The 12,030-nt window shown below is 50.8% G+C and overlaps 3 protein-coding genes across 3 annotated transcripts; 2 read left to right on the top strand and 1 right to left on the bottom strand.

Moving 5' to 3' along the window:
* Positions 1-2,999: 2,999 nt before the first annotated feature.
* FTJAE_10188 (mei2-like protein) lies at positions 3,000-5,071 on the top strand (the record flags this gene model as incomplete). The annotated part of the gene is made up of 7 exons (XM_037343004.1): positions 3,000-3,119; positions 3,210-3,268; positions 3,821-4,155; positions 4,257-4,315; positions 4,362-4,550; positions 4,604-4,732; positions 4,880-5,071. 7 exons carry the CDS (start codon positions 3,000-3,002, stop codon positions 5,069-5,071), a joined length of 1,083 nt encoding a protein of 360 aa, XP_037202765.1.
* A 2,888-nt stretch (positions 5,072-7,959) lies between these two features.
* On the bottom strand, positions 7,960-9,628 carry FTJAE_10187 (flotillin; the record flags this gene model as incomplete). Its single annotated transcript, XM_037343003.1, has 3 exons — positions 7,960-9,003; positions 9,053-9,455; positions 9,510-9,628. 3 exons carry the CDS (start codon positions 9,626-9,628, stop codon positions 7,960-7,962), a joined length of 1,566 nt encoding a protein of 521 aa, XP_037202764.1.
* Positions 9,629-10,917: 1,289 nt separating this feature from the next.
* On the top strand, positions 10,918-11,697 carry FTJAE_10186 (uncharacterized protein; the record flags this gene model as incomplete). Its single annotated transcript, XM_037343002.1, has 1 exon — positions 10,918-11,697. The coding sequence occupies one exon, from the start codon at positions 10,918-10,920 to the stop codon at positions 11,695-11,697; it is 780 nt and encodes a 259-aa protein (XP_037202763.1).
* Positions 11,698-12,030: the final 333 nt, after the last annotated feature.

Genomic DNA, 12,030 nt, shown 5'->3' with positions numbered 1-12,030 from the left:
GAGGGGGCAATGAGCGTTGAGGTCTTTCTTGAATGCCTTCAAAATGGGCTTCTTGTCAAGAATCCCATCCTGCTTGAAGTTTTTTAAGCAACCTTTATCGCCCTGTCAGAAGTGGGGTCGCAAAAAGGGACTGCCGATGTCTCTGAGATTCTAGTTTAGATGTTGAAGATGTTGCCATGAATGTTGGTCAGCGCGCGGATCCTTGAAGCTCGACAACTCCCTTCCGCCTCCAAGAAGCCGTACGCTGCTGGTAACCGAGTACAAGTGGGAGCGTAATAAGAAGCCACAATACGAAGAAAAAGTGGTTCGTCCAGCTTGCATATGTCACTAAGGTGACAGCGCCCCTGAGGCAGGCCGGCGGAGGCTATCCCAAAAGTATTGTGGGTGAACTACTGGCTTCGGAAGCATAATTGATGCTCCTTGAGTTACATCTTAAGCGTGAAGTAGCGGTCAAGAGGTGGTTCCGGTAGAGGCAGCAGTGAATTGATGGCTGCTGCTTCGGCGCCAGCGCAGTCGTGTTGGCTGGGCTTGTTGGATATCTCATTATTGAACTCATGATCTGCTGAAAAGTATTAGAAGTGTGGCAAATATATCAGCGTGAAGTTGGCGTGCCATTGACGGCGTCGTCGCTTTCCCGTTGAGATGATGGTAGTCTCGTCTTTTGCCCCAGAGAGAGGAGGCGCGGCGGTCACTCTTTGAGAGTTCAATGTTGAAGCAGTTGGGAGCCTTCGGATTCGACCTCTCTGAATAGCGGCACGCACAAGCCTGGATTAAGTCTCTGGCTCTCGGGTGCCTTTGACCGCGTTGATGACCCTCATCTTGAGAACTCTGAATGTGTCGGCTCATCTCTCGGGTTCATCATGCTTCTAAGTCTTGTCCCAGGCAGGCTATCATCGTCGAGTCGGATTCGGTTGTGTCGATTGTTCGAAGTTTGGGACGTTTTCAGCTGAGTCGAGTGTTGTTCTGAACAGAAGGTTAATAAGAACATGTTTTGAACATGAAACGAAGATGTTCACTCACCTCTTTCCGAGAGCTTCCATTGCTAAGAGTCCGAGATAAAAAGGTGTATCATAGAGAGACCCTCTTTCAAGCGCCGTATCATATTCCATGGCGAACCCTTGTTGATGGCACTCGCGGCAAAGTTCCACTCGTAAGGCGACGACTTGTAAATGCTCACGGGCGGCAAATCCGTGGCGAGTTGAACCAGATGCTAAGTACAAACTCCAACTAAGGTAAGGAAGCCGTCTTCAACTCAAGGGTTCGAGTGACACTGAATGTTCAATTCGTCTTGGAAGATCGGTAGCCGAGTGAAACTGTGTGATATAAAGTCGCAGATCCCTTTCGATGAAGCAATCTGAATTCTTGAGCCGAAAAGCTATTCAGGCGGCGAAGAGGTCTGTCGGTTGGGATATCAAGGACCTCTGGCGCCTGTATCGATGCCGGGCTGTCTTCGTGGGGCGGGCTGTCAGTGGAAGCAGGGTGTTAGTAGAAGGCCCCTGGGTGGCCTGGCCTGCACTGATGGAGGTCGATGAGTGGGGCAAGTTAACAAGAAGAGATCAACTCACTGCAGACAGGAACACGATGATCTCGTCTGATATGTCCAAGACGTTCAGACGAACAAGTGCTCGTCTGTTCATTGGCAGTACCAGTTTCTGAAGCATCCTCATTCAAAATGCAGCAATTCAGATCAATTCACAATACTACTGTCACAAATGTGAGACCAGAGCTACTTGTGATCTCCATCACCAAACCCGTAGTGGATATTCGTGGACTTGTTCAAGTGCCAGTGGGTAATGTCTAGATTCAAGAAGCTTGCAGAAAGGTCCATCTTCTGACCACCCCACCGAAGACGAAGCAGATCCGCGATCTTCCAATGTACTGATGTTTTGTTTCAAGACGAAATCTACATTCAGAGACCGCGCATCTCGGCATCCAAGGTTCGCTATCCACCACTACCTGCTGCAAGCCAACACCATGTCCCTTCTCCCCACGTCCAAGATACCTCATGATACAGAGCCTATCCAGTCTTAAGCGCTCCTTGGTCTTCGAAAGCGTTGGGTTCGTTCAAGTGTGAGATTGATATAAGGCGTAGAAATGTCGCTTCTTATTGGGAGCCCCTGAATCCAGGTCAGCATCAGATATTTTTGTCAACAAAGCTACAACAGGGACAGAGAAAGGGGATCTTACAGCTCCGGTTCAATGTCGTCAGATACCGCGAGTGAACTGAATAACGCCAAAGCCTCCACGTCCCCTCCACGTCCAAGTGTTCAATGGAGCCGCGGGCTAAGGCTGTGTTCAGCATGATGAGACTGAGCAGCGCCCAACCAACCCAAGTCAATTCTATGCAAGATCCAATGGCTTGCGCGCTTTCTAGTGACTTGTTGATTATTGTGATTAGACCGCCTGATGCCATATGTCTCGTAAGGTCGGAGGTGGTCAAGGTCGGAGGACGATGTGAAAAGGGGCAGAGGCCACTTTTATGCCAGCGATGAGATTATATGCTGCGAAATTGCACGAAATGTGGTTGTAACTGATTTTAGATGCTTCTATGGTGTTTTGCGGCTGTTGTTGCGGCTGTTGCTCATCCCTTGGTTGTGGCCAACATGGTGGCGGAGCTCACGACCGTCGGTGTTGGGATTTGTACTTCGTTTGAGCCAGGGTTCCTTTTCATTCAGTGCATGTATTCGTTCTAAGTCCAGTTGATCGCTAGATTGGAAGTGTCAAGGTTGTCAATGTTGTGTGTTGTTCGGCGAAAGTCAAAAGGGGTACCTCGGTCAAGATGAGGTGGACAAGGGGCGGCAGAGAGGACATAACACGAACTCTCAAAATACAGCTTTGGCACTCTTTTACAGCATTCATCTTGATCTCTAAGGTTCAATGTCTTAAAGTGGGGGCGGTACCGTTTTGCTTGTGGTCTTAAACACGGAGTGTCCCTTAGTCCAGGGCAGTGCCAGAACGCGAACACGGACCTTGTGCAGAGACGCGAGTGATTCTACCAAATGACCTTGGCCGCCCTCATACACAGAGAAGCCAACTGCAGCGCTTTGAGATCCAACCAAAGCCTCCCACACGCCATTGGCGAGGAGTGTATCCATAGATCTCTGAGTGTCAAGCTACCAGTAAATTGCATTTGCGAGGAGAATAGCAAAGTGAACTTATTGTCCAAACCTTCCAATCACACGATGCACATTCAAGTAACTGAACAATAGAATAGTACAGAACTGAGAAATGTGTTGGGGGGTCTGCTCAAGGCATCAGCTGCTCGCAGGTGACTAGATACGTGCCGGAAGTCTCCCCAGGGGCCAGACAACGAACTAACGACCACTGTAGCTCCCTTCCGGTGACACAAGGAGCTCCCCACGAGTGAATGAGAGCGTAGTGCCATTGTTGCCACTGGCAGAGACACGCTGCCAGTGGAAGAGGGCAGAAGCCCTCACGCAGGTCGGTTGCTGGGCCTTTATATTCTTCCCCTCCCACTTCTCCTCCATCTCTTCTTTTCTTCCTCTCTCATCCTCAAACATTTTTATCCCCTGTCCTCCAATACTTTTATCACATCAAATATAATTATCCTCAACAAATCCCAATATATATATACAGAGCCGCAAATGGCGTCTGGTCCCGGGTCCTGCACGGCTCAACCTACCGACAGTGAGTCACTGCATTTCCTTTTCTCTTATCGTGAGAACATCTCGAGCTTCTCTTCATTTTTCTCACCAAATCCCTTCCTCTCTTCCCTTGCCTCCATCCACGCGGTGCTCCGCGCTTCACTGATTCCCTTTCCCTTCTGAGACGCGAGCACACATACTCACCATTCATCTAGGGTCCCGGGCCAGCCACTTGAAGTGACTGCCCGTCCTTCTTGTGGTCTCCGGCACCAGAGGGAGTGCAACTCCCTCTGGTGCCGGAGAACGTCATATGCGGTGCGCCCGGCTTCCGGTCAAGCAATCTGGGGAGAGGACTGCCTAGTGCAGAAGTTCCGAAAGGGCCTTTGGCTCGACGGCCAGAGCCAGGCTTCCGAGGACCCCTTCGTTGATGGTGGCCTTGCTCAGGGCAGCACTCTTTCGGCCACGGCCTCTTCCTTCCAGCCCATCGATCAGAGGTTCAAGGGAAAGAATGCACTTGTCGCTCTGAGCCAGGGTATGGACATCTCAGCCGGTAAGTCATACTGCCCTTGCCTCTTTCGCAATCAATCCTGACCTCTGACAGATCAATCAGACACAGATTACACTTCCGGCAACCTCACACTGAACCCCCAGCCCGCCTCGTCAACATCTTCACCAACTTTACTCTGTTCACATCTTCCCCGACACACTGGGTGACTTCTCTTCCCCAACATACTGGGTGACTGGCCGCCTTACAAGGGCCGCCTGGCTAAGAACGTGGAGTGTCGTGTCCTAGTCGACGTGGTCGGATTTAACAAATACCATCTTGCCCAAGGAAAACGCGAGAACAAGGACCCAGAGATTGAGGTCCACCACCGTGGCTCCCGTGGGTTGAACAACATCGTCGACCTTGGCGAACTCATCGCCGGACGTGATGCCCGGACGACAGTAAGTACATCCCACCCTCTCTTCCATCACACTCACAACTGACGTCTTCACAGATCATGCTTCAGAACATTCCCAACAAGGATGGCCAACCTCCTTCGGCGCAAGTTGCCGGCGTCTCTCTTTTGGGAGGCCCGGTTGCTTGTTTCGACTCAGGTTGGCTGGAATTGTTTGGTGACTTGGTTGTGAGCCGCTTCGCCCCCCGTCGCAAGGCGGGTGAGTGACGGCCCTGACTCTCGGGGCCTGAACAAGAAGCGGTGGGGGAGTCATGGTGGCCGTAAGTTCTCCCCTCTCTTTTCTCATTCCGCTTCATTCTAACACGTCATGGCCAGGCCCGTCGCTCGGTCTACGGTGCTCACATGCTGCCTCGCACTACTGAGTTCGGGGTCACCATCGAGGAGGCCCGCCACCTGAAGCAAAAGCAAAAGGCCGCCAACGCCGGCAAGGGAGTTGCTGCCCAGGACGCCGCCACCCAGGATGGGGGTGGCATCTGGTGTGGCACCCAGAACAACAACCTCATCTGAACGCACCAATCCTAGACGACCAACGAATTTATGAGCTTACGAAAGTCACAACAAGGAACGGTCTTTGAGATCTGCGACACGCCGACCCCTTCTAAGTTGTGTCTGCTGCTTTGAGCTCTCAGCCACAAGTCTCAACTGCAAACAACACATCACTTCATCGGTCTTGATCTGGAAAGCTCCCTCAGCTTCTTAAAGAGTACCGGGAAGCCTGTGATGATACCAAAGTCATCTCGAGTCGCCACCCCACCATCACCAACATCCTTACCTCCCTTCATCAACATCTTTACCTTTTCTTGCCTCCGCAATCATGTCATATATTGTTCATTGCTCGGCCAGATCGCAGCATTGAAGCCCCACGGGGTGTGTCCTCTCGACTCTCTATATATACCGTGCCATTGATCGCAACATTGAAGCCCCACGGGGCCTGGCCTCTCGGCAGCACAGCAGTCATTCGCTTGTCATCACCGACCCAACTACTCATTCGACTCGACTACCCCGTCCGTTCAACCTCAAAGGGTGCGCAACAAAGGACTTGATGAAATCATGATTTCCCATCAGACTGGCGTGCCGCGACTTCAACGCCGCCACTATCAACGATATCTTCCCGTGCTCCGAAGGGGTGGTGTCGAGAGAAGAATTCGCCGAGCGGCCAGACGGTATCTCGTATTTTCCACTTGACTTGCCGCAACTGTGACTGCCGCAACTGTGAGAAGCAAGGACACTTCTGCCGGGGTAAACTCGAGAAGCCAACATTAGTTCGGCTCTCTATCCCAACTTTTACTATACTATACTATACTCATCTCACGCCACCAACAATTGGTAAGTCTCCTCACCCCTCTCTCCGATATCGATCTCGTGCTAATATTTCTGTCTAGTCATGTTCTTGTGATCGTCGAGCTCATACCATTTAATTGCCAAACGGACGACTAAAGGAGCGAACATCAGTTCCGCTCTCTATCCAAGTCTGGATCAAGTCGGCTTGTCGGCGATCACCAGCAACTGGTAAGTCACTTCAACCTTTTCATTAACATCGGCTCATCGCTAACTTACAATTCAGTCTTCTCCCTCTAGATTTCACACTACTTCGGTTCACTCCTGCCGCTCACCTCGACAATATCACATACCCATTACAGGTTCTCTCAGCCGGAATAAGCTCTCAGCCACAAGTCTCAACTGCAAATAACACTTCTCTGCAGGGACCAGAATTGTCTGTTCAGGCAGAAAGAGCGAGAGTTGAGATGATTCGAAGTGCGAGATGGGTTGGTGGTGAAGGAATCAATCGTAGTCGAAGCGGGACAGTTTGGGATGGTCAGCGCACATAGCTAGCAAACAATTTAATGTTCAGGATATCAATTAGAACACACTTCTCCCACCACGAGACATTTGTAAATTCCGCAACGTGAACTGTCCACCCCGCCTCATTACCACTAACCTCCGTCCACTCTGAGAATTGAACATCTTTCTCCGCACCAACTCATTCGGTGGACATGCTCAGACTTACCGACCGCCCTGCACAGCGGGTAAAAGCAAGCAACCGCTGTCAACACAACTCGTGGCCCTCGCCATGAGGAGAAGAGGTCCCTTTCGACAACATGTCACCCTTCTTCACATCAACCTTTGCCCACACGTTCAAGAAAAGTACCATTGGTGATGTCGTCACACTGTTAGGCAAACCTGGCTAACCTTTCATTCATTATTCCAGACAATCGATGCGCAGCTCCCAACCACGAACCCGTTCTCCTCCTGTCCCGATGATACCCTCGACAACCGCTGCACCTCACGACCTCTTTCCAGTAAGTGTTGCGCAAAGCCACCTCCCATTCCACGCCGCCAAAAGCTATACTGAATTTTGGCGCAAGTCGCAGAGACTCAGAACTATCTCTGAGCGGCTTCGGTTTGCCACCTTTCCAACAAACGAAGATCAGTTCAATACCTCATATCGAGAAAGGGTACCTTGCGAAAGTCGAAGAATCGAAGATCCGACAGTGTTCTTCCGACATCGTCAGACCTCGTTTCTACTCTCAGTGCACTCGCCGACAATAACAGCTTTTCAGCGACCTGAAGATACTTGAGCTGGTCAGAGTCATACCGCAGGTTCTTCGTCAGTCCCCTTTGAACGGAGCAAGCACTTCACGATCACACTCCGACTGGCTGTCCTGGGTCAATCTTCCCAACCGAGCGCTTGAGAATACCAAGCCTTGTTTCCATCGTGAGGTTGATCTCCTTTCTTTTCGGGCTTCTCTTCTGACGTCCTGTTCACAGATTCATCCTGCTCGCTAGCCGAAGCTCAGTCCCCGGTCCCGGCTTCAGACTACATGTGAGCAACCACCATCTCACACGGCCCGAGGCAAGACTAGAGGATCAAGAAGCTTTCCATCGATATTGCAAAGTCCACAGAGGTCTCTGTCAGCGACACTGACTATCTCGAAGCGTCAGTTTGTTCCAGAACGCCTCACAGGAGGTCGCAAGATTTACAGGCGCTGTCGAGCCACATCGGATTCCAACGCTCAACGCAGCACATGCGCAATGCGGTTTAGGGCTCCTTGTCAAACATTTAGCCTAAGTGAAAGAAGACTTAGCTGACTTAGTATAAGTTTAGGATATCTTTTGCAGAATTTATTTGAATTGCCTTGTCTTCCCCCTAAAGGACTCAACTACGATATTGTTCCTCTCATCAACTCACAGGAGTGGCTCTACTCGACATCACCAGTATTTGCAACTCGTGTTCATTAAAGTAAAGTATTCAATCTAAGCTAACAAATTGGTATCAAGCAAGTCTATAAACAAAGGAAAATAGAAATTTGGCAAAGCCGGATATCAAAAGCCCCTTAAAAGATCGTCCATCATGTCCCTCCTTTCATGCTGTATATCCATCCATCCATCAGCTCCTAATGGCTCTTGTGTCCATTAGTATTAGCACCCTCCTGTCCAACAGCGTTAACACCAGCATTCAACTTCCCAAACTGCCACTCCGGCAGTGTAATCCCCGTCTGCTCGTTAATAGTGCTCATCAGCGGCGGCAGCATCTGATACACATTGCGCATCGTCTCAGTAGCATCACCACCACCCTGACCACCAGCCTGGTTTCCAGTGTTCCACACGCTGATCTTGGGCTCCAGACCGCGAATGGCTGCGGCGTTGGCCTTGGCCAACTCGACGTACGTGCCCTTCTCGATCATCATGTACTGCAGCAGACCAGCGGGACCGCCAAAGGCCGTGGACAGCTTGCCGTAGGCGTCGGCCATGGCGGAGATACCCTCTGCCTCGCGGAGCTTGCTGACGAGCTCGGCCTCCGCGCGCTGCTGGGCGGCGTAGTTGTAGGCTTCGGCCTCGTTACGCGTCTGGTAAGCCTCGGCGTCTGTGTTCCTTGTGATCTTGGCGTATGTTGCTGCCGCGTCGGCGTCGGCGAAGAGCTTGGTCTGGTAAGCTGCAGCATCGGCCTTGCGCTGGCTAGCCTCCTGGCGAGCGCGCGCATCGGCCTCGACCTCGTATGCAGCTGCATCGGCAGCCTGTTGCTTACTCTCCCTTGCGATGGTAGCCTTGACGACATCTGTGGCGCGAAGACGTTCCATCTCAGCAGCAGCGCGCTTGATCTCGACCTCCTTCTTGAGATCTTCATCCTTGGACTCAAGGGTACGCTGGGCTGTGACGCGGGCGATGTCGACATCTCGAGTGAGGCCTGTGCGCTTGGTGTCGAGCTGTGCTTCTGCTTGGGCACGCTCGATATCACGGACTGTCTTCTGCACAGCAGTCTCGGCGTTGATCTTTGCGATCTCGCGCTCTTGCTCACCCTTGCGCTGGGCTTCTCCGACGTTACCGCGGAGTTGAGCCTCTGCGACGTCGATTCTAGCTTGGTTGGTCGCACCCTCGTGGGCTTTGCGGGAGAGCGAGGCGAAGTAGACTGAGTTAGGGGCATCCTTCAACTCTTTGACCTGTGGAGTGTTGGTTATCGTTCGGGCAAGCAGGGCTGGGGAGACGTACGTTGGCGTTGAAGATGAGCAGACCAAACTGCGACAGCTCATTCTGAATGTTTCGGAAGATTCTCTTCTTAAAGACCTCTCGCTCAGTGAAGATCTCCTCCATAGTCATGCTAGACACGAGGACTCGAGTTTCACCCTCAATGATACCCTTGACGATGTTGGCAACATGCTGGCCCTGAGTGACATTCTCCTTCTCCTCAGAGTTGGCCAATAGCATAGCATACTTCATCAAAGCGTCCCCCCGGTCCTCGCGATCAAGACCATCGGCTTCGCTGTCTGCATCAGAGCGGTTGGCCCCGCGCTGGTTGACATCGGGACCCACTGTGAAGACAACGGGGAGAGAGAACTGCAGCTTCTCCTTGGTCATGGCCTGAAGGTCCATGGCATAGTCGTGAGGGCGGATACTGAGTGGGAGTTAGTGAGTGTTGACTAATTAAAGAGGAGGGAGGAAGGAATACCTGAAGCGTGTGCATCGTTGGAGAGGCCAGACCCATGTTGCTTTTGTGATCTTGACGGTCTTGATGCCCATGCCAGTGATGGCAAGGTACTCATCGGGGGCAGAGATTCTGTAAGACATCCTGGGTGTAGTCGAAGGTAGAAGAGAGTGAAAGTGTAGTTGGGTATTGAAGTATAGAACTGGTCTTATGTGACCAGGTATAAGTACTTATAGTTGTTTGCAACGAGTGTTTATATCTCTAAAACCAATGTTAGAGAATTATTTAAATAGTATGATCAAAAAGGAATGTCTCACAAAGCGGACAAACACTCCCTTATATGCTTTCATCTTGACACAGGAACAGCAACACAAAACATGCATGTCTCAAAGCCCAACAAGGGTCATACTCCATGATGAATGTGCCTCGCTCCAAGCCAAGAGGTGGTGGCGGAGTCTGGAGTACCCCTGTCAATTCCCATATTCTGGAAGAATTCCATGTCCACAACGGGTATGCAATGCGGTCCCGTGATCAGATTGATTAGGGAATAAGATTAAAGAGGATGGGCTTGTGATGTGATGGCCGCTTGGGGAATGCCCGGGTTTGGTGAGGTTCTTTCGTGATGATGATGATGGTTGGGCGTTCTCGGGTGATCTACAGTGGGGTTCGCCTCTAAAGCATCACCGAAGCTCCAGGGCAACTGTGAACTCTCGTGTAAGTTGGCCCGGATCTTAGCAAAGGGTGTCAAGATAAATTCAGTAAACAATATCCTAGCCTTATTGTCACATAGGATCAAGGCTCTTCGACACATGACATGTTCCACTCCGTTTATTGGCAATGAGCTTGTCCCAAACCTACGTTCAGCCGCAAAGCACTACCAACACAGCCCTGTAAACGGATCACCTTTTTAATTTCCGCGCACCTCGCGGAATTCATCAATAACATAAACTGTCACTCAAGCATTCTCCTGCCGGTATCCGAATCAAGCATCTTGGCTAAACGCCCGGCCGCAATGCAATAGCTCACGTGCAGAAAACATGATTCGATGATTCTTGGAATGTCCCGACACCGCCAAGCCTCAAATTGCATGACTGAACAACCATCACTTCTGCTGCGCCACGATGAGTAACCAATGACCACCACGGGCACTCCTTCAGGCAGAGATGAAATGTGCAGCCCAAGGCTGTGACCCTCTTCTTTTGTGGTTTCGGCGATTGCTAGTTTGACGCTTTTGATACTACGCTTTTGAAGACGGGGCGATACAAGGCTGAGTTTGGTGGTCACCGAAGCGCTATTGATGGTGGGCTGACTGTTGGCCTCCACTAGGTCTGTATGTATATGCATCGGGCGTTTGGCATTTGTTGTAGCATTGACTAAACCTACGTCTTGCAGAATCTCCAGACTTGGCTTCTTCTCATTGCAACACAACATCATGTCTAAGCAAGACTCCTTCGATGACGGGGATCTTCCTCCCCCATACACTGAATCCGGCCCCTCAGCATCTTCACAACCACGACAGTCAGTCACGACTATCTTCTCCTCACATCTAAACAACCTCCCCCTACGCATCCAGTCCGTTCAAGCAGTTCGTAACTCAGCGCGCGATGAACGAGACAGTGAAATACTCACCCTTTTGGTGCCTCACATTGAAGATATGCTCTCATCAATAGCAGCCATGGACCCGCCGCCACGAGTCGTCGAGATGACCATGGTGCCGGAAGAAGCAGTTGGTGAAGGATGGTTCTTTAGCGATGAAGATCAGTCCCGAACTGTTGTGCGTGTAAGAGAAGATCGCAAGTTAGTAGGTGATTCAAAGAAACCTGTCAAACAAAGTGAACCTCCCAAGAGCAGAGCCTTTGACGAATGGGGACGATGGGAAGACGACACTCAAGAATCTACTTCAGACGACGTTCTCTGGTGGTCAGACCACGACATGGCAGTCCGTCTAGCAAAGTACATATCCCCAGAAAGAGTAGACCGTCAGGTCGTTAAAGCACACGTCGAACAAGCAAAGAAAGCGTCAAGATGGGGCTTGTTCAAGAAATCTGAACCGTCAACACCACCAGCGCCAGTAGTAAAGGCACAAGAGGAAGAACCGGTTACTATGACGGTCAAGGCTGAGGAGGTTACATTTCGGCGGGAGAACGAGATGGGTATTTGGGAGGGCAAGACAGGATGGGGCTTGGTGGTCAAGGTCAAGTTACGGCAGTGATGGTGCTGTTGGACATGGGCTGAGAATGAGGGCATTGTGAACACAGGATATATATAGAGTCTATTGGACAACAAAGACGTGAACATCGTCAGAGAACATCATCTACTAGTCAGTATCTTGTCAAGTTCAATTGCGGGTGTGATTCGGAAGCTTGAGTGAGTCTTCACTTTCGCCTGCATTAAACTGGCAAATCTTCTATTTCGTCAAGACACTTCAGACTCAGATGGTTATTCTTGGTAGAACAAAGCATTCTTCTTTAACCGATATTACTCAGTGACACATTGTATCATCTCGGGGTCTTTTCTGTGCATTGGCGCGCGGCATGTAATACAG

Source organism: Fusarium tjaetaba, assembly GCF_013396195.1.
Source record: "Fusarium tjaetaba strain NRRL 66243 chromosome Unknown NRRL66243_c0000236, whole genome shotgun sequence".
NCBI classification, from domain to species: domain Eukaryota; kingdom Fungi; phylum Ascomycota; class Sordariomycetes; order Hypocreales; family Nectriaceae; genus Fusarium; species Fusarium tjaetaba.
The sequence above is the reverse complement of the archived record's forward strand: the minus strand, read 5'-3'. Positions and strand labels throughout refer to the sequence as shown.